Genomic DNA, 20,078 nt, shown 5'->3' on the forward strand with positions numbered 1-20,078 from the left:
AAAATGAGACTGCCCCTGCCTGCCCCCCAGGAGGATCACTCATGAGCTTAAGTGAGTAAAGGACAAAGTGATTAAGGAGGGCAGAGGCAACCCCTGAGTGAAGAAAGGCCCAGGGATGGAAACGAGCCTCCTTTCATTTCTGAGAACATCTTTGTGGGCTGACGTAGAATTTGAGTCCCCAGTCTCCTATCTACCCATCCTTTTAAGCCCTTTGAAATCTGCCCTCCCAGAATCTAGGGTGTGTCATGCTGCATTTGGATTTCCTCTATCACAGACTCCCATCACTCCCACCCCACAAGCCAGTGCCTGCCTGGCTGCTTTGTGAGGCTACATCCAGAACAGAATTTCCTTGAGTGGCTCGTCCACTTGAAAATGGGGAAAAGTCCTTTTGGCTGATCTCTGGAGTCTGGGATGACTGAAGTCGAGGCCTTTGCATCAGTCTGGCAAGCTGCTTCCCAGACAGTATCCATTTCCTCTTTCTGTCCTGGTGGTCTGTAGTATCCTCTGGTTTAAAAAAAAATGTTGCGTCTGTTTCTTCATCTACTGCCAAATGCCATGCAATGTGCTTACCACCTAAAGGTTATCAGATATCCTCATGTGGGTATTCTTACTATGCAAAGTTATGAAGCCATATTTTTCTTGGGGTAGGGTCTCCAGTTCTTCCTGGATTTGTTTTTGGTTTTTTTGTGTACTTTGTACTTAAATTGAATGCCACCTCCCCCCAAAGGAATTCCTGCTCTGGACTCACACAAAGCCTATATTCATCTGACCCCTCTCCCTCCCCCCCCCGAAATGAGTTAGACATTTTTCATTTATTTGGCTTGTATCCCCACTCTGGAGTAGAACTCCAGCTTAGGTACAGCTCATGTCAAGGACCTTCCCCAAAGGAATTAACAGCCTTTCTTTTAGAAATAAACATGGCAGCTAATTCCATATGTATTCAGGACAGTTATATTTCTTTCACAAAAGATGTACTTAAAATACAAAAAGCTCATAAGTACATGTTAACCAATACTTAAAATATAAGGCATTGTTCACCACATCTGTCTCCTGGCTCTTCATCTAGGTCATGCCCCCTAACTGTAGGTGTCCCTGGGCCTTCTCCCTGTATACTGTGTCACTTGGTGATCTCAGCTCCCATGATTCGAAAACTTACTTATCTAGCCTTAACCTCTCTGCTTGTCTAGATGGCAGTTTGATGGTGGGGTGGGGTGATAGAATGTTGAGGCTGGAGTCTGGAAGACCTCAATTAAAATCTGGCCTCACTTACTAAGTTCAGGACCTTTGTCACTTCAATCTCTGCCTCCATTTCCTCAACTGTAAAATGGCATAAGAATAGTACCTACCTACCTCTCTCTGCCCAAACATAGTAGGGGCTTAATATATCCTCCTTCCCTCCCTCCCTCCCTTCCTTCTTTCCTTCCTTCTCCAGCTGCCTCTTGGGTATCTCACACTGGATGTCCGGAAGACATCACAAACTGAACATGTCCAAAATGAACCTCATTCTTTCTCCTCGCCTCCCCCCCGCCCCCCCGCCCCATAAACCTAGCTCCATTCCAAGTTTAGTAATTTACTTAAATACCATCTTCCTTACTATTGACACTCTGTTCATCCTCACCGCACATATGGAATAGGTTTGGCATTTTGCCTTTTCTACCTCCACTGTACTTCCTACAAATGTCCCCTTCTCTCCTCTGACTGCCACCCCCCTGGTTCAGGCCCTTATCATGTCACTCCTGGGCTGTAACAACAGCTTTCTGATGTCCCTCCTTCTAGTTTTTCCTCATCCCAAATCGTCTCTACCCCGCTGCCAAAATGCAGTCTGACTGTGTCATCCCCTTACTTAACTCCAGTGACTCCCTATCACCTCCAGGATCAGACATAAAATCCTTTGGCTTTCATAACTTGGCCTTTTTCTACCTTTCTATGTCCCTCCAAGCACTCTGCGTTCCACTGACTCTGGCCTTCACGCTGTCGCTCACTCATGGAACTCCATTTCCCACCTCCACGCCTTTGCCCTAGTGGGGAATGTTTCCCCTCTTCATCACAGACTTTAGTTTTTTGCCCCTCTCACTTCAAGGCTCCTCATCCTGATGTCCGGGCTACTCGGGCAACTCCCACAGACTGCCCTGGATTTCGTTTGCATTTAATCTGTTATCTGCTTCTGTGGGGACCAGCGGTTTCTCTCGTGACTGCCCAAGGCTCCTGGAGGGCTGGATAGACATTGGAGCTGAGGCTCTAAAAGAACCCTCCAGCCTGCGTGCCTATTCCAGACTTTGGCGCGGGCTGGCCCTTTAAGGGGGAGGGGACCAGATGCCTCTGGGGCGGGGCCTTCGTGTGCGCGCTGCCGTCGTGACCATGGTTACGGCGTGACTGGAACGCAGGGGGCGGGCTCATATCCGCGCAGCGCCCGCTCCCCTGACTCCCAGTCCCAACCCGGTGAGTCAGACCTGCGACCCAGGGACACTGAAGCAGCAAGGGGGAGGCAGCGCGGGGGTTGGGGATAGGGACAAGTCTCCTCTAGGGCCCTGCGATGTGCGGGGAGGGGAGGGACCTCGAGATGGGGGGCGGGGCTTGGCGCGCAGGTGGGCATGGGGAGGGGCCTATTCTCCAGGGCAGGCCCAGGGTGGGGGCGGGGCCTCGCGTTGGGGGCGTGGCCGCTGGCTCGCCTCTGGGCATTCCCCTGACTCTTCCCCTCTCAGAGCCCCTAATGAAGGTGGAGGGCGGGGCTGCACACGGGGGCGGGGACATGGGCTGGAGAGGTGAGCCTGTCCCCGCCCCTCAGGGAGCCACCTGCCCGGCAGGGCGGGGCAGGGGGCGGGGCTCCACCATGTCCCGCGTCCCCGCATCCCTGTGGGGGCTGCTGGAGGAGCATATTCAGCCTCCCGAGAGGGCAGAGGTGAAGAGGATCCTGGGTGAGGCCGCGGTGGACCTGAGCCTGGAGCTTCGGGCAGAGGTGATGGTGGGCGGGGTCATAGTGAGGGGTGGGGTTCTCTGGCCTTCCTAGCCCCGCCCCAGCCCCTCCCCTTCCTTCTGCACCTGGCAGGCGGAAATCCTGGAGGCCCTCCTGGAGGAGGAGCGCAAGGTGGTCCAGGGTTCTGGCCACGCCCCCCACCCCAACCCCTTCTCGCTGCTGGCCCCGCCCCCGCTGATGCGGGACCTGGTGAGGAGGGAGCTGAGGCAGCTACTGTGTGGTCTTCACCAAAAGGCGGTGCTGGAGGGCAGGTAGGAAGCTGGATGCCCACGCCCCACTCTGGGGTCCCTCTGCTGCTACTCTGCTGCCTCGCCCAGGCCCCGTGTCCAAACCCTAGAGACCCCAGGGGTCAGTCCCAGCACTTACAGAGGGTTATCCTAAAGACCCCTCCCAACACTCCCTCAGGACCCAGAGACAGCGCCCCCCATTGTGAGCCCCTTCTCTGTGCAGGGTCCCCTCCCCTTCTCTTTCCTCCCTCTGGCCCCGAGCTCCTTGGGGCGGAGGCCCCCAGCCCTCAGGTGCACCCCTCCAGGGACACGGCCAAAGCATGGGCCCGCTACAGCCCCAAAGTGCTTCGCTTTGCCCTTGGAGACCCCAGGGACCCTGTAGAGGACAAGCTTGAAGCCAGGCTGCCGGGATCCCCGGGCCTCAGGTAAGGTCATCTCTGCCCCCCTGGGTCAGGCTCCTGGGTGTGTTAATTGTGTTTGGGGGTGGTTGGAGGAGGGGGAAAAAGATAGATGGATGGATGGATGGATGAATGAGTGAGTGGGTCGGTGGGTGGGTAGATGAGTGGGATGGCTCTGAGGTTTGCAACCCAGGAGAGGTGGGGACCAGACAGAGGAAGCAAAGTCAGCGGGACGTAAGAATTGGCTTGGTCAGGGATGTGGGGGGATGACTGGGTGGGTGGATAGGGGATGGGTGGGCAGGCCTCCCGGAGTCCAGGAGCCTCTCTCTTGACTGAGAAGCAGCCTCCAGGACCTCAGTGCAATCAAGGATTGCCTCAACGTGGCCAACATCGACCGGGTCATCCAGCATCTCCGGTAAGAGCCTAAGAGCCCACTAGGGGAGACCCCAGGGGAGAGGAAAGCCAAGAAAGGGTAAGGTCAAGGTCAGCTAGGCTGGAGCAGGCAGTCAGTGAAAGTGCTGGGCTTTCAGGGAAATCATGTGAGGGAGAAACCAGGTGAGCAAAAGCCTGGTTGAGCATCTGAGAGGAGCCCAGGTTGGGGGAGGCTTTGAATGCCAGGCTTCATCAAGAGGGAGCCATGACGGTTAGTACTGAGCAGGGGAATGATGTGGTCAGATCTGGATTTGGGGGAAGTTACTTTGGCAGCTGAACAGGGGAGATCTGGAGGTCCAGGAGACCAGTAAGGAAACTGCTGCCGTGGTCCAAGGGAGAGCTGATGGATGCCTGAACTGGGGGTGGTTGGTGTGGGTGAAGAGGACAGAGGCGAGAGCTGTCCACGGAGGTAGAAAGGATGAGAGTCTCGTGTGGAATAAGGGAGACGGAGGAGTTGGGGGTGACTCTGAGGTTTGGAACCCAGGAGACAGGGGCCAGACAGAGGGAGAAGAGTCAGCAGGACATGAGAATGGGCTTAGTCATGGATGCAAACAGTGGTGGGAAAGTCAGATGGAGATGGAGGCCCTGGAAGCTGCTGGAGAGGGGTCAAGGTTAGAAGCAGAGACGTGGATCTGGGGCTGAGGACAGGCAGGGGGAGGCACAGTCCTGCTGTAGCCTGTGACCCCTGACTCCTCTGGCCACACTCCAGGACCCTCCTGAAAGAGGAGTGCTGTGCTCTGGAAAGAGAGATCAAAGCCCTGCAGGTGAGCTCCTCCCCCTCCACAGCTGCCCCTGGATTCAGTCGCAGAGGGCCTTGGTGTGTGCCTGGTCCATGGCCACCTGCATCCCCAGGCTTGTGATCATCTTTCCCTTGGCATTCTCTGCCCCTTACCCCTATGGAACTAGGAGAGTCGGTGGGCACCCCATGGAGGGCCCTACCTTTGGGCCTTCTGTGTGAGCAGGTTTTTGCCTGACCTGTGTTGGCCCTGCCTTCCAAAGATGTCTCTCGACCTGCCTCCCCTGAACTCTGGGGGCTCTTTGACGACTAGGGTGGGCCAGCCAGGGCGGGCAGAGGCAGGGCTCTGAGCCTGACTTTGTGGTTCACTGTAGCTCTGCCTGGAGGACGTGCACAGCTCGGTGACAGAATCCTCTCTGATGACATCGGAGCCCACTCTGGCAGGTTGGGATTTGGAACACCCTTTCCCCCTTCTGTGATCTCTGTGAACCCCAGACAAGGGCGTGGGGGAGCAAGGGAGGGCCCTGGGCCCCTGCCACACTGCCCCCAAGCCAGACTAGATGCTCTTCTTCCCAGAACTCAAAGAACAGAAGAGGGCCATGGAACAGGACCTGCTGGGGCCCCCAACACCCCTGGGCCTTTGTCCCAGCTTGCAAGAAGACAAGAGCCAAGATGCTGGCTGGCAAGGGCTGGGCAGGTACAGGCTTGGGCTGGATTTTGGGGAGGGCAGCCGGGCAAGGCCTGGTCGGGGGGTACAGTTGACCTGTTGTCTCCTAGGCAGGGAATGCTCTCCAGCAAAGGCCAGGACCTGCCCTTTTCTGGGCAGCAGCACCAGGAGTCCCTGAGCTATGGCCTGCTGCCTGCCCTTCCCCCTACTTCACACTTCCCTAAGCCTCCTCAGCCACAGGCCTCGGGCACCTCCTCCCACCAGAGCCGCTGGGGCCGCCGCCTTCAGTGCCATTCCCGAGAAGGGCCAATGCCCAGTGCAGGGCTTCCTTCAGGCACCCCCTCCTGATGGCTGTGGCCTGGCAGCCGGGAGCCAAGCTGGGCAATAAAGACCCCCACGCTCAGGAGCAGCTGCGTGTGTCTGTGTGTCTGTGCCTCCGCTGCACCTGCCCCTGTGTGGTCCAGAGCCTCCAGAGGCCTTGCCCACCTCCCGCCGCAGCAGAGCGGGGAAGAACACCGCCAGCCCAAAGCCAGGAATAAACATTTCATTAAATCCTAGCAGTGCACCGGCCAGGCTGGGCCAGGGCCGAGCTCCACCCTTACGGCCACAGGGGATTAGAGGAGACATACACGGCAGAGGAACCAAGGACAGGGCCAGTGTGCAGGCCAAGGAAGGCAGGCAGGCTGGGCAGAGCAGCGGCGCCCTCCAACCCCAGACAGGCCCGTTTGGCACCATCACGTGACACTTTCCTGCACACCCCTGGGGCTGGGCTCTGGACCAGGGTGTAGAGTAGGGGGACAGGGAAAGGAGCAGTCCCCAGAGAGGCCCAAGGGAGGGTGGGACGAGCCTGGAAGACACACTGGGCCTGGAGCTGGGGGGTGGGGGAGCAACCACAAATACACACAGTTTGGACACAAAGAGGAGCCCACAGATGTACCCCCTGCGGACCGCACGAGAGCTATTGCTAAAGGGGTGGCAGCCGGCCGCACAGAGAATGCTGCTGGAGATGGGCCAGCAGGGCCAGGGGGAGGCAGCCTCCTGAAGTCACAGTGGGGGTCCCCCCAGCCCTCCCCACTCCATTTCTCTACCCTAACTCAGCAGGCAGACAGCTGAAACCAGCTTGGGACATCACATTTCATCTTCAGGGACGGAGTTTGGCATCCTTGGGAAGGGTGTGTGCCAGGCCTGGCCTGGCACCATCTGAGACCCAGGGTGGCAGCCAGCTGCATGCTGGGCACAGGAAGGTCACAGCCCTCCTGGCCCTCAGGGCTGAGGCTGGGCACCTCCCCTTTCTAGTGGGGGTCAAGAGAACAGCAGAAAGCATGAAGGAGGCTGGTCCCACAAGGCCAGACGGGCCCCTGGTTTGGGGTTTTGCCTTTCCTGGGTGAAGGGCAAGGTGGCCCTCTCACTCCAGGTGACACTCAGTGGCTTCTGAGGTCCTTCCCAACTCTCCTAGGCCAAGAGCTTGCCCAGAGCCCAGGGTCCTGGGTGACAGGGGGCTCAAGGGCTCCCGTTCACCCTGCAGCAGCAAAAGGCTCCCAACATCTTGGCCTCCTTGGGGGCGCACCCTCTCCTTCCTCACTGCCACTTCTACCCCATCCTCCCACCAGCCACCTTCAGCCTAGGCCCCACATCCCTTGGTGTGTGGACAGATTTAGGGTGGAGGGACAGAGCTGGCCCCTGACCTCTGCCCCCTCCTGGTCCTGGCACAGAAAAGGGACTTGTAATGTAAACGCTGGGGGAATGGGCAGGGGGAGACACAGGATGAGAGACTCAAAGGGCACAGGGTTAGCGGTGGTGGTGGCAGCAGCAGCAGGCAGGGTGCTCACTGCCTCCTGCCTGGGGCAGTCTCTGAAGGGTGGGTAGGGAAGGGCTTGGAGGGGGTCAGCCCCCTGCAGCAGTGCTTATATCCGGGAGTCCTGGGGGTGGGCAGAGCCATTGCTGCCCCGGAGCAAGTTGTGGGCCTTGTCTGGGTGCAGGGGCTGAACCTCCAGCCCGTCCTCCGGGGAGACTCCTGTAGCAGGGGCATAGCGACCTGTCCGGTGCTCAGGGAGGGCCGGACCCCAGTCCCTGCTCGGTGTCGTGGCATTTTTCAAACGCTGAACGAGAGAGGGTGGGCAAGGGAGCAGGCCAGGGAGGGGATCAGAATAGTGTCCCTGCTCCCCTCCCCACCTCCATCCCTTCTGATCCCCATCCAGTCCCTGTCTCTCTCCAGCTCACCTGTAGAAAAGTGTCCCCATCCACACGGCAGAGCTGGAACAGGGCATAGAGAGGGATGCAGATGACCGAGGATAGAGCCATGAGGAAGCCGATGGCCACTGCCCAGCCTGGGTACTGGTACTGGTTGTAGGTAATTGGTCGATACTGGATCACCGTGAAGATGAGGATGAACTGCATGGTGGGGGCAAGGAGAAAGTGGGCCATGAGGACCCAGAAGGTTCTGGGCCAGATTCTCTCTGGACCCTGTACTCCCTGCCCTGGGACTCCCATGGATCCAGGCAAGGCTTGTCCTAGGCCAGATAGCGGCACAAGGGATCAGGCCCTGCCCTGGACATGCGTGTGTGTGCACACATGTATGTTGAGGGGAGGGAGATGCTTGGAGTCAGGTTTGGGCCAGGAGAGGCCGTGGCCGTCCCACCTAATGCTACCGCCAAACAGGCCAAAGAGAAACTGCTGGGGCCGAGAGAGAGGGGATGGTGCCACTAACATAGTGTCACCCACGGGAAGCTGCAAATATGCAAATGGTGACTGTCGTAAGCCAAATGGCACCAGGTAAGAAGGAATTCTCTAGGGCTGGGGAGGAGCTGGGAAAGGGACGCGAGATCTCACAGAATTATAGCTGAAGGAAGGTATCTCATTGAGTCCAATCTGTGAACTAGACTGTTTTCTCTTTCCAACATCCCTGTCAAATCCAGCCTTGGCTTGAAGACCTCCAGGAATGGGGAGCTCACTACCTTCTGAGGCATCCTATTCCACCTTGGGTCAGTTTTCGCTGTTAAGAAGTTTTTTCTTACACTGAATCAAAATCTGCCCCTGGGATTTCTACATATTGCCTCAGGTTCATGGCACAAGGAGAATTAGTTGAAGAAAGGCCATTTGGCCTTGCAAGGTGAAGGGGGGTGGAGTGGGTAAGAAGTGCCTTAAGGTACTGAAGGGCTGCCAGAATGAAAAGGGAGTTGACTGGTTCTGCCTGGCTTCAGAAAGTAGAACCTGAAGCCAATGGGTTGGTAGATGGGGGTATCACAGAGGCAGAGTTAGGGTTGATGTCAGAAAGAACTTCCTTCCACTCAGAGCTGTCCCAGAGCGGACTGATCCCTTGTGGGGCAGGGGGGTTGGAGTGGGGATTCTTTTTCAGGGGCGTATTGTTCTAGAAGGCCACTTGAGTCCTTTTGGCGCCATACGTCTCTGGTTCAGTGAAGAGGCTGTCATAACATAAGAATATTGTAGAGGTCTGGGCCGGATGACTTCCAAAGTTCCGGGACAAATCCCTCCTTCACACAGCAGCTATTCACACTGGAAGGCAGCTCCCCCTGAGGCTTCTCTTTTCCAAGGTAAATATCTCCAGTTCCAGCATCGGATTGTCCTGTAGCAAGGATCTCAGCCTCCGGTGCCCTTCTCTGGAAGCTTTCTAGCTTGTCAGTGTCTTGGCCAGAACTGGCCCCAGTCTTCCAGATGGGCTCAGACCCAGACCAAGGACAGTGGGGAATGCGTCTCCTTATGCCTCTTTGGGAAACACCTGGGGCCACACCAGCTTTTTGAAACGGACCATTCAGATGCAGCTTATATTGAGCTTGGAGCCCCATTAAACTTGTAGACCTTTCTCAGCCAGACTGTTGTCTGGCCACACATGGCTCACCCTAGCTCCTGTACTTGTGCACTTACTTCCCTATTACATTTTGCCTTGTTAGATTGGGCTGATCATTCTAGTCCATAAAGATCTTTTGGGATTCTGCCTGTTGTCCCATTTACAATGGTCTTAAACCCCTGAGAACAAGCCAACAAACTGGGCTGATCCCTATAATGGGATTTAGGAAGGCTGGCACACAGGTGGAAGCAGTTGGCAGTTTCCTCAAATTTTCCATCTCTTAAAGCGACAAAAGTCAGAGATGAGGCAGCCGAGTGCCAACCACATTGGGGGTGGGGAGGGGGGAGACATTGTCTCATTATATGTTCTGGCAGGACTTTTTGAGGGGGCACGTGTAGAGCTGTGCATCTCTCCAGCTGTGCTGGGCCTTTCCCTGGAAGGCTTTCTGGGAAAGGCTCTTTGAGAATTAGTGCTCACCTAGGACTCCAGAAGATACAGGCACCTGAGCCAGTGGGCAGAAACCCAGGTCAGCCCGTGGGAATATTGAATTAATTCCTGGGACCCAAAGCTGGCTGCCAGCCAAGAGGTGGGGATGGGCCTTTGCCATGCAAGGAGACAGGGGGAACTAGAAGTGGGGAAGCCCTGCTCTGGTCCGCCCCGAGGGACTGGGATGTCTGGGACACTTGGAAGTTCATTCCTGCAGAGGTCTTTCAGCATGTTGGCCCTCCTTCCTCATGGGAAAATGGAGGATTGGGAGAGCTAGACATCTGGCTTGTTCTGGAGTGGGGATGTTCCCATCTCGTTGGTCTATTCAGTGATTGATCTGCTGAAGAAGGAAGTGAGGCCCTTGGGATCCTGTAGGTGAGAGTCATGAAGGACTGAGGGCTGATATGGGAACTTGGGAAGTGGAAGAGAGCATCAGAAGTCTGGAATGACTGGCCATGTTGGTCCATGCTCATCTGCCCAGTTGTGGAACCAGCCTCAATTAAGTGCTTCCTATATGCCAAGGGCTGAGGTGGGTGGGCGCCACCTCGTGGTCTGCCCAGGAACTACTCCAGCCGCTCCCCTGCTGGCTGATAAAATGAATTTCTGTGGGAATAAGAGCTTCAGCGTGATTGAAACAAAATTGAAAAAACTCAAGGACAGCCAGGTTCAGATGAGTTCAGAGGTCTCTGCTGTCCTGAGGTCCTGTGATTCTGTAAAGCACTTTAGGGAATACTGTGAATGGAACACTCAGCACCAGAGCAGCTACTCTATACAGATTAATATAATAATAACAATGATGAGGAACAGCAGAAGGAGGATGTAAATAGCATTTATGTAGCACGTACTCTGTGCTAGGCACTGTGCTAAGCATTTCACAATTATTATGTCATTTGACAACCCTGGGAGGTAGGTGCTATTATTTTCCCCATTTTACAAATGCGGAAACCAAGGCCAACGAGGTTAAATGACTTTCACAGGGTCAGACAGCTAGTAAGTGTCTCAGGGCCCAATCTGAACTCGGGCCTTCCTGACTCCAGGTCTGGCACTCCATCCACTGAGCCACCTAGCTGCCTGACCACGTCCTACTAAGACCATGTAAAAGGACAATGCAGGCTGCCGCCTAGAAACCAGTGATGCAGACTTTAGTTCCTGGGAAAGAGATCATTAAAGAGATGGTTGGTGGGCATCTAGAAAGGGAAGCAGTGATCAGTCACAAAGAACCAGCCTGGCTTCCTCAATGATGGAGAGATCCTGCCAGATTCTCATCATTTCTTTTTTTTGACAGGATTACTAAACTAGTAATAACAATGCTGTGGATAGAGTTTGCTTAGGTTTTAGCAAAGCCATTGATAAAATAACTTGTCATATTCTTGTGGAGATGATGTGAGCTAGATGATAATAAAATGATCTGAAGTCAAAACTGGCTAGATGGCCAGACTCAAAGACAACTGTTCATGGTTCCATGTTAACATGGAGGTCTCTAGTGGAGTGACCCAGGGATCTATGCTTGTCTCTTTGCTGTTCACTTTTTTATCAGTTGACTTGGATAAAAGCATAGACAGAATGTTTCTCTAACATATGAATGACACCAAGTTGGGAGGGATAGCTAACACACTGGATAATAGAATCAGGATCCAAAAGGATTTTGATAGGCTAGGGCATTGGTCTAAATCTAAAAAATGAAATTCCCTGGAGATAAATGTAAAATCTTACACTTACACAAAAAATCAACTTCATTAGAACAGTTAATGGTTATACAGAAGTTCTGAAAAAGATCTGGAAGTTTCAGTAGACTGCAAGCCCAATCAGTTAGCAGTATGATATGGCAGCCAAAACATCTAATGTGATCTTGGGCTGCACTGGGAGGGGGCATAGCTTCCGGAAATAGAGAGGTGATAGTTCCTTTGCCCCTTGCCCTTCATCTGAAGTACTGAATTCAGTTCTGGTTTAAGAGGGACGTTGATAAGGGGTAGCTAGGTGGTGCAGTGGATACAGCACTGGCCCTGGAGTCAGGAGGACCTGAGTTCAAATCCAGGCTCAGACACATAACACTTACTAGCTCTGTGACCCTGGGCAGATCACTTAACCCCATTGCCTAACAAAAAGAAGAAAAAAAAAGAAGGATGTTGATAAGCTGAGAGCGTCCAGAGGAGATGGTAAAGAAACTTGAGTCCAGATCATAGAAGGATCAGTTGAAGGAAGTGGAAAAGAGAACCCTCAGGGGGCCATGATAGATATCTTCAAATATGTGGAGGGCTTTCTGTCATGTCTGAACCCAAGGGGCAGAACCAGGAGAACTTTTCAATAACGAGAGCTGGACAGAATCGACTATCACATAGTAGGTGCTTCATAAATGTTGACTGATTGAGCGATTCTCAAGGTGATGGGTTCCCTCTCCTTGTGGTCTTCGAGCAGCCGTGTCAGGTATATCAGAGCAGAGATGGATGGTAAGCTGCTGAGGTCCCTCCCAACTCCTGACTCCATCATTCTGTGGTAAATGTGGATGTGGAGGCAATGGAGAAAAGCAATGGGGTAGGGCACAAAGATGATGGTGGACATGCTAGATACATTGGTTCAGACGAGTTGCATTTTCAAGGTCTTTCCTGAAAGTTTAGTTATTTATAAATGTAATTTTGTATCATAAGTGAAAGTTCTAGAAGTTTTGTCCACAAAGTCCTACTCCGATGCCTCATCATGGCCCAGGTTCTTGGGTGCTATGCTAGTGCAGAGTGATTCATATTCTGTGAGGCCAGAAGGAGTTCAAGGCTGATCCCAGTAACATTTGGGGTCTGCCTTCTGAGGACCAGGAGTAGCTCCTCCCAGCAGACAGGCTGTGGAGTGGTAAATTTGGTGGTCCTTGCATCTGCAGCATGGAGGAGAGGGGTCAGGGATGGGGAGAATGGCTCTGATGGATTCTGGCACTCTCCAGGTGAGATCTTCCCTCAGCAACCAGGCAGCTGGACTCTTATTGGGAGAACCAAATTTTATCAGTGCTGTCATTCTTGCTAGAAAAGAAACCAGAAGCCTGAAGGGAGCTGAAGTTCTGGCTCATAGGTTCTCCTTGTTGAGGTGTATAAAGAGGTCAGGAGAGTCACTTTGGTTGTGTGACCAGAGTCAGCATGAAGAGCCATTTCTTGGAATGCTCAGCCTCCTGGCCTACAGTGCTCACAGTAAGCAGAAGCAAGCAATGTACTGAGTGGAGAGCTGAAATCATCACAGACAAGTTCTCAAAACAGCCAGATCCACTGGATTGAGAAAGCATATACGTGGATACTCCATGCTTGCAATTCCAAGGTAGACATAGAGGACGGTGGAAAGTCCATTGGAAGAACACAGAACAGTGTTATAAGAAAGGAAGAAAGTCAAAGGCTTATAGAGTGGTCACTCAGAAACCTCTAACCTTTGTGTCATGAGTACTTTTTTCAGGAGGAGAATCAGAAAGTCTTGGACATGAAGAGAACCAGAAAATACCTCAGGGAATGAAACTGACACTATAGGGGCATTACGATAGCTCCAGCGGTGGAAAGAGCACTGATTCTGGAACTAAGAGGACCTCAAAGCCCACCTCCGATGCTCATTGTGTGACCAGAGGAGAGTCACTTAATCTCCTTGGGCCTCAGTTTCCTCACCTGTAAAATGAGGATGGCCTCTGAGATTCTTTCTAGTTTAGATCTGTGGTCTGTAACATCCTATTCAGACAAACTACTGAAAATAAAAAATGAGAAATGGGGGGAAAAAGAGAAAAGACTAATTTGGATTATGTGACTTCCTACAGAAGGGTAACCAATGCAAGGGAATCACCACAATGAAAATCACCACAGGAAAGCAATCCAGAACCTGCCTCGGCCAGCAAAACTTGATTCACTCAACAAGCAGAGACAGAAGAAAAGAGGCTTAGATTATCAGCCCATTTGTAGGAAATTATGGAGAAGGTTGAGGCAAGATCATGAGCAGCACCACCCCACAAAGAGCAAAGAGCAGTGGTAGGGGCAACAGGGTTCTAGAAAACTTGGCATGAAGGCAGCTTAAGACCATGTACAGGGGAATCTGGAAGGAGGACAATAGAAAAAAAAATGTAACCTCCCTGCCAGCATTTTGACAGGGTTCTATTTTCAGTTCAATCCAACAAACATTTCATAAGCTCCTGAATGCAAAGACAAAAAAAAATAGCTCCTGCCCTCAAGGAGCTTATATTCTGCTGAAGACACCCAATGTGCACATATATAAAGAAACTGCAAGGTAACTTGAGGAGGAAGAGAACTCTACCAACTGGGGTGGAGCCAGGGCCAAGGAAAGGCTGCACAGAGAAGGCAGCATCTGAACTCAGTTTTGAAGGAAGACAAAGAGATATTCCAAGCTAAGGAACAGCCACTGCAAATGGTACAAGGTGGGGATATAGAATGTCAAACCTAGAATAGGTAGTAGTCCCAAGTAGGCTGGAATGTTGAGTTCATAAAAATGAATAATATGGAATAAGACTGGAAAGACTGCTTGGAATCAGATTTGGCAGGGTAGACAAGGCTGTAATTGAACTTGTAGGTTATTAGAAACCTTTGAAGATCCTCGAGCAAAGGAGTGACATGATCAGACGTGGGTCTTTGGATGATTCTTTGGTCAGACATGTCGGAGACAGACTGGAGGCAGGGAGACTAATTAAGAGGCTGACAGTAATTAAAGTTGTCCAGTCAATAGGTAACAACAACCTGAACTAGCATGATGGTCATATGTATGCAATGAAGGGGCAGATGCAGGAGATATTGCAGAGATGGACTGACAACTTTTAGATTGGTAGGTAGGTACTTAAGGGTTAGTTAGATGGTTAGAGGATGAGGGAGAGGGAAATGTCAAGGATGATTCTGCATTTACCAAACTGAGTTAGTGGGAAGATGGTGGCACCTTTGATATAAATAGGGAGGCTGAGAGGAGAGAGGAGTTCAGCAGAGGCAGGGAGGAACCTGTGATTTTGGGAAGTTAAATGTTAAATTTGAGATGTCAATGAGGATGATAACAACTATCATTTATATAGCTCTTTGGGCAGCTAGGTGGCACAGTGAATGGAGTACCAGTCCAGGAGTCAGGTAGACTCATCATTCTGAGTTTAAATCTGGCCTCAGAAACTTACTAGCTATGTGACCTTGGGCAAGTCACTTAACCCTGTCTGTTTCAGTTCCTCATCTGTAAAATGAACTGGAGAAGGAAATGGCAAAACACTCCAGTATCTCTGCCAAGAAAACCCCAAATTGGGTCATGACATGGCCAAAAATGACTGAACAACAAAAACATATAGCTCTTTAAGGTTTACAAAATGTTTTGAGAGATATCTCATTTTATCCTCACAATAACCATGTGAGGTAAGTGTCATTATTATCCTCAATTTATAGATGAAGAAGCTGAGGCAGACAGAGTGAAGTGATTTCCTCAAGGTCACACAGCTATTGAGTATCTTAGGCAGGATTTGAACTCAAGTCCTTCCTGTCTCCAGGTCCAGTCCTCTATCCAATGTGCCCTCACAGCTGCCTATGAGGCATCTAAGAGGAGCTGTCCAGTATAGAGCCTGAGTCTGGGCAACCAGTTGGAGCTAAGTCATCCAGGCCGAGGCGGTACTGAATCCATGGAACTGATAAGACCACCAAGAAAATGGATAGAAGGCAGAACCCCAAGAGCCAAGCCCACACTACGGGGCTGGAGGATGGACAGTCATGCAGCAAAGGAGAAAGAGAAGCAGCGGAGGAGAATGCAGCAGAGATAAGGTGGATGACCTGCTCATCAACGTCAGGACCTCCACATTTGGACTCGGATGCCTTTGGTGGCATCACTCTGAGAAAGTACAATGGCCTTAAGAAGAAGCGCACTCAGACAAAATTCCTTCGGGAGGTGACTCAGTTTTTAAAGCATTGAAAAACTGGTTTCCAGGATCTCTGAAAGAAGAACAATGCTGAACAATCAGAAACCCACCCACCCTCATACAGATGGGATGGTCCCTCGGAGAGGCCACTGAGGGGAGAGTTGAAACTATCGAAGGCAAGTACCAGCTACTCAAGAGACAGACAGGAGAGACCCCAGGTAAGAGACAGTACACCAGAAACATCACGTGAGAGATGACACACCAGAGACACCTCAGGAGACATCAAACCAGAGAGATACCATGAGACGCCACACCAGAGACACCACATGAGAGATACCGCATGAGATGCCACACCAGAGACGGCACCCAAGAGACAAACTAGAGATGCCACATGAGAGACACCCCTGTGCCGAGGTGGCTCAGGGGCTGGAGGGCCGGCCTTAGAGCCAGGAAGATCTGACTTACCTTCCAGGCTTGTTATGAAGATTAAATGAGATAATATTTGGAAAGCCCTTTGAAAAACTAAAGAGCTATACAAATCTTAATTATTATTATCATCATTATTTATTACCATATGAGAAATAACATAAGAGACGCCAAACCAGAAATAACACCCAAAGGACACCATTCGGCAGACACCACGTGAGAGATGACACACCACAGACACCATCCCAGAGACACCACACAGAAAGTCAGCCCACCAGGAACGCCACATTAGAAAAACCCCATGAGAGACACCACATGAGAAATGCTGAACCAGATCTCATGTGAGATAACACACAAGAGAGACTATAACAGAAGCAGCACCGGAGACATTCCACAAGATCCCCTGGCACAACAGACAGAGAAATAACTGCTCCACGGTTCTAGACCAATGGAATAAAAGCCAGAAGTTATGATTCCCATGCCACTATAGTAATCTCTGATGTAAGCTTGTCTGCAGGCCTGGAGAAAAGGCAAAGGCCCTATTTTTTTCTAGAAAGGGAAGAACCTGTAGACCAATGAACTTGGTTTTGGTTCTTGGCTAGATTCTAGAGCGGATAGTTAATGAGCATTTAGAGAGGGAAGCAGAACCTACAAGGAGTCAGCTTGGCATCATCAAGAACAGGTCTTTTTGGGGGGGGCACTAAGTTGGTACATTATTGGCAAATACAGTTTTACCTGGATCTTAGAAAATGGATAAAGCATCTCATATTATTCTTGTGAAAAAGGCGGAGGGATATGGAGTAGGCGATAGAACAGTCAGAGAGATTTGTAATTGTTAGAACGGCTGGACTAACGGTTTGAGATCAGCTCAGAGGAGGTCTCCAGTGGAGTGCCCCAGGGATCTGTGCTAGGCCCTCTGTGGTTTAACATTTTGATCAGTGATTTAGAATAAAGCACTGATGGCGTGCACCTCTGGATCTGGGAGGGACAGTTAAGATCCTGGATGACAGAGTTAGGTTCCAAAAGGACTTGGGCAGGCTGGAACTCATTAGATGAAACTGAATAGGAATAAATGTAAAGTCTTATTCCTGGATACAAACAATCAAACTTATCAGTACAAAATGAGGGAGCTATGGCTAGACGATGGTTTGTCTGAAAAAGATCTGGGGGCTCTGGTGGACTGCAAGCCCAATATGAGTCAGCTGGCGAGAATAATAGCTAATGTAGCACTTTCAGGTTTGGAAAGCACTTCATTACATATATTATCCCGGCTCTTCCTCTCAACATCCCTGGGAGGTAGGTGCTCTTATAATCATGCCCATTTTAAAGACAAGGAAACTGAGTCTTAAAGAAATTAAATAGCTTGCCTAGGGCCACATAGCTGTAGTAAGTGGCTTACATGGGATTTGAACTTAGTTTCTCCTGGCTCCAGAGTCAGCCCTCTATCCAATGCAGTGCCCCCAGCTGCCTTAAGAGTATTCATTCTAGGAAGGCAACAATCCTGCTGGACTCTGTTATGAAATATTAAGCTCCATATCTGGACACCTTGGCATTGGTCCGCTGGAGAGCATTCATGCCATGTAAAGATTGGCTGAAGGAGGTGGGGGCATTTTGTGGGAAGAAAAGAAGATTTGGGGGGAGGATGGGCCCCCATGCTCTGGAAAGGCTGTCTTGAGAAGAAGGGAAGAACTTTGCACTGCTTAGCCCCAGAGGGCAGAGCCAGGAACAAGGGCTGGGGTGGAGTTAGAAAGCTTTCGCAGGACCTGCAATATGAAGAGAAACTTCCTAATAACAAGGCATCCAAAAGAGGAGGGGGCTGCCTTGGGGGTCTCCATCCTGAGAGGCTGCTTTTTGGGAATTCTCATTCAGATTAGACCCAATGGCTCCCTGGCCCTCTATGTTCTGAGGGTCTGTGATTCTGCACCCACTATTAGGGATCTGGAAGCTTCCCAAAGACTGCTCTGAACGACAGCTCATTGAGAGAAGGGAAAGAGAGAGAGGGGCTGACTGTCAAGCTGTTAAGTGGGTACCAAAGGGGTAGTAAGAGGTACCAGCTGAGAGACAGCCTGCTATAGCAGAGAGAGAAGCAACCTCTGGGCCAGGAACACCCAGGTTCACGTCGCTCCTGCCTCTGGCATCCACGGCCAAGTCACCTGACTTCTCAGTACTCCGTGATGCAGCCCATTAAGGCTTTAAGTTGTAGAGAAGGAGGGAGTTTCCTCTCTGGGAGCTCCCTAAGATAAAATCATAAACCTGTGATTTGTAAAAACAAACCCAGGTGACAAGAAGAAAGTGATAATCACCCACAAACAATCCCAAAAGCCAGCACTGGGGATTTCGTTTCCAGTAGGGTGGACAGTGGGAAGAATTCTGCAGTGTGAAAAATTTTCCTTTCTGAGGGAAAAGGACAAGTGACTGCTCTCTGATAAAAAACTGGGCTTGCCTCCCAGGAGGCCATATTCCAGGCCATGAAAAGAGGGGAGGGACAATGAAATATTCCTTAAGAAGATTCTCATATGAAGAAATCCAGGACTCCCATGAGGAGGATGGGGTTATGGTAAGAATGTGGTTAAGATCTACCATTGCTGAAACTGAAGCAATGCTGATGCTCAAATCCTGCACACCACCTGTGCAGAAAGAGGGTGGTGATGAAAAGTTCGGGAAACAGATTTCAAGCCTGGCACAGAGACACAGACATAATATAGTAGTGATGGGGGATTTCGTTCATGGAGACATATGCTGGAGTTCGCTGGAGTTCTCTGTCTCTGTCTCTCTGTTTCTGTCTTTCTTTGTCTCTCTTCAGAAGAGTGGAGGACAGGAGTCTTTTAAGAATGAAATTCTGAAGACCTAAAGAAAACCAGTCCCAATGAGGAGGTAAATGAGACCTATCTAAAGAGACCAATGAGGATCCCAACCAAGTGGGACTGAAAAGAGAGCTATACACAAAACAGAAGCAAGGGCAGGTAATAGAAGACAAACACAAGAAGCTGTCAAAGTCCTGGAAGAATAGCGTCAGAAGGATTCAAGCTCAGAATGAGCAGAAGCCTAAGGGAAGCCAATCAAAAATGCGATCTTTCTGGATTTGTAAGGGAAAGAGGGGGATCAGCAGAGGGCTAGGACCCCAGCCAGGGTAGGATGGGACAGTGAGAGCTGGTGACAGCAGAGAAAGAGGATGAACATCAATGAGTACCATAAGGTTTGGAGAAACATTTCCCTACATAAAGAAATTTCCAAAGCCAAAAACGTGGAGCTGTGGGGTTGTGTCAATAAGAGATTTTCAGGCTGTACTTCACTCTCTTCCTTACTGATAATAATCAGCCAGACTAATTCTATCCTGAAGGAGGCTTCTGCTATCTTACAGATGACTAACTATTCATTTCCCTACAGGAAGATCCCCCCTGATCTTATGCAGCTCCTGTGACTCCCAAGCTTTTGCATTCCCCTTTCTCATTCCCTTTCTGCTGAGGAATGCCTCTCATTGGCTCTCTGCTTTACCCAAGCCTAAAAAGCTATCATAACCCAATCTTTGCTCTAAGAAGTTGAAGCTGCTCTTAGCCCAAGCAGTCTACCTTAGCACACTAATAAATTATTTTCTTTTCAGTTTGGTGACTCACTTTTTGACTTCTAGTCTCTCTGACCTTGTGATCAGTGAGCTTTTCCTTGGGTTCCCATGGACCCCAGGCTGGAAAACTCCTGCAACAACAGCACGGGGGCCAGGCCTAGAGGCTCTGGTACTGCTTCTGTCTCTTGGCCAGAAAGGATGATCATTGGACCAGGGAGGGTGGAACAAAAGTGACCTACATGGAGTAGCTGCCCACAGGAACAGTAACACAGCTCCCCAGATGAATTTAAGTACCGTGGCCCACTTGAATGATATCCTTCCTCTGGTCCTGAAAGGGAATGGCTGAGCCATTGTCAGTGATGTTTGAAAGAGCTCTGACAGTGGGAGGGGTGCTGCAGGACTGGAGAAGGACAAACATGGTCGCGATTTTTAAAGAAGGGAAGAGAACTAAGTCTGCAAACTAGAGGCTGGAGAGCTTGACTAGGATTCCTGGGAAGCCTCAATAATGTATTATTAAAGA

At 51.0% G+C, this 20,078-nt stretch overlaps 2 protein-coding genes across 6 annotated transcripts in view; one reads left to right on the forward strand and one right to left on the reverse strand.

Moving 5' to 3' along the window:
* The first annotated feature begins 2,343 nt into the window (after positions 1–2,343).
* On the forward strand, positions 2,344–5,841 carry CCDC24 (coiled-coil domain containing 24). 4 transcript variants are annotated; one of them, XM_020975446.2, is made up of 9 exons: positions 2,344–2,439; positions 2,786–2,956; positions 3,047–3,225; positions 3,507–3,626; positions 3,940–4,014; positions 4,741–4,795; positions 5,142–5,211; positions 5,344–5,464; positions 5,545–5,841. In XM_020975446.2, exons 2-9 carry the CDS (start codon positions 2,831–2,833, stop codon positions 5,780–5,782), a joined length of 984 nt encoding a protein of 327 aa, XP_020831105.1. In that variant the 5' UTR covers positions 2,344–2,439; positions 2,786–2,830; the 3' UTR covers positions 5,783–5,841. The 4 variants fall into 4 exon arrangements, with proteins under 4 accessions (XP_020831105.1, XP_020831106.1, XP_020831103.2 ...); XM_020975447.2 differs by having other exon boundaries at positions 2,805–2,956; XM_020975444.2 differs by lacking the exon at positions 2,344–2,439 and having other exon boundaries at positions 2,689–2,956.
* A 122-nt stretch (positions 5,842–5,963) lies between these two features.
* SLC6A9 (solute carrier family 6 member 9) overlaps positions 5,964–20,078 on the reverse strand; it is a 52,906-nt gene continuing 38,791 nt past the window's right edge. For both annotated transcript variants that reach the window (XM_020975441.2, XM_020975440.2), the window contains 2 exons: positions 7,655–7,825; positions 5,964–7,533 (listed from right to left, as the gene is read on the reverse strand). In XM_020975441.2, coding sequence (XP_020831100.1) covers positions 7,339–7,533; positions 7,655–7,825 — 366 coding nt within the window. In that variant the 3' untranslated portion in view covers positions 5,964–7,338. The remainder of the gene's footprint in view (positions 7,534–7,654; positions 7,826–20,078) is intronic.

Source organism: Phascolarctos cinereus, unplaced genomic scaffold (assembly GCF_003287225.1).
Source record: "Phascolarctos cinereus isolate Bilbo 61053 unplaced genomic scaffold, phaCin_HiC Scaffold_5;HRSCAF=322, whole genome shotgun sequence".
Lineage (NCBI taxonomy): Eukaryota > Metazoa > Chordata > Mammalia > Diprotodontia > Phascolarctidae > Phascolarctos > Phascolarctos cinereus.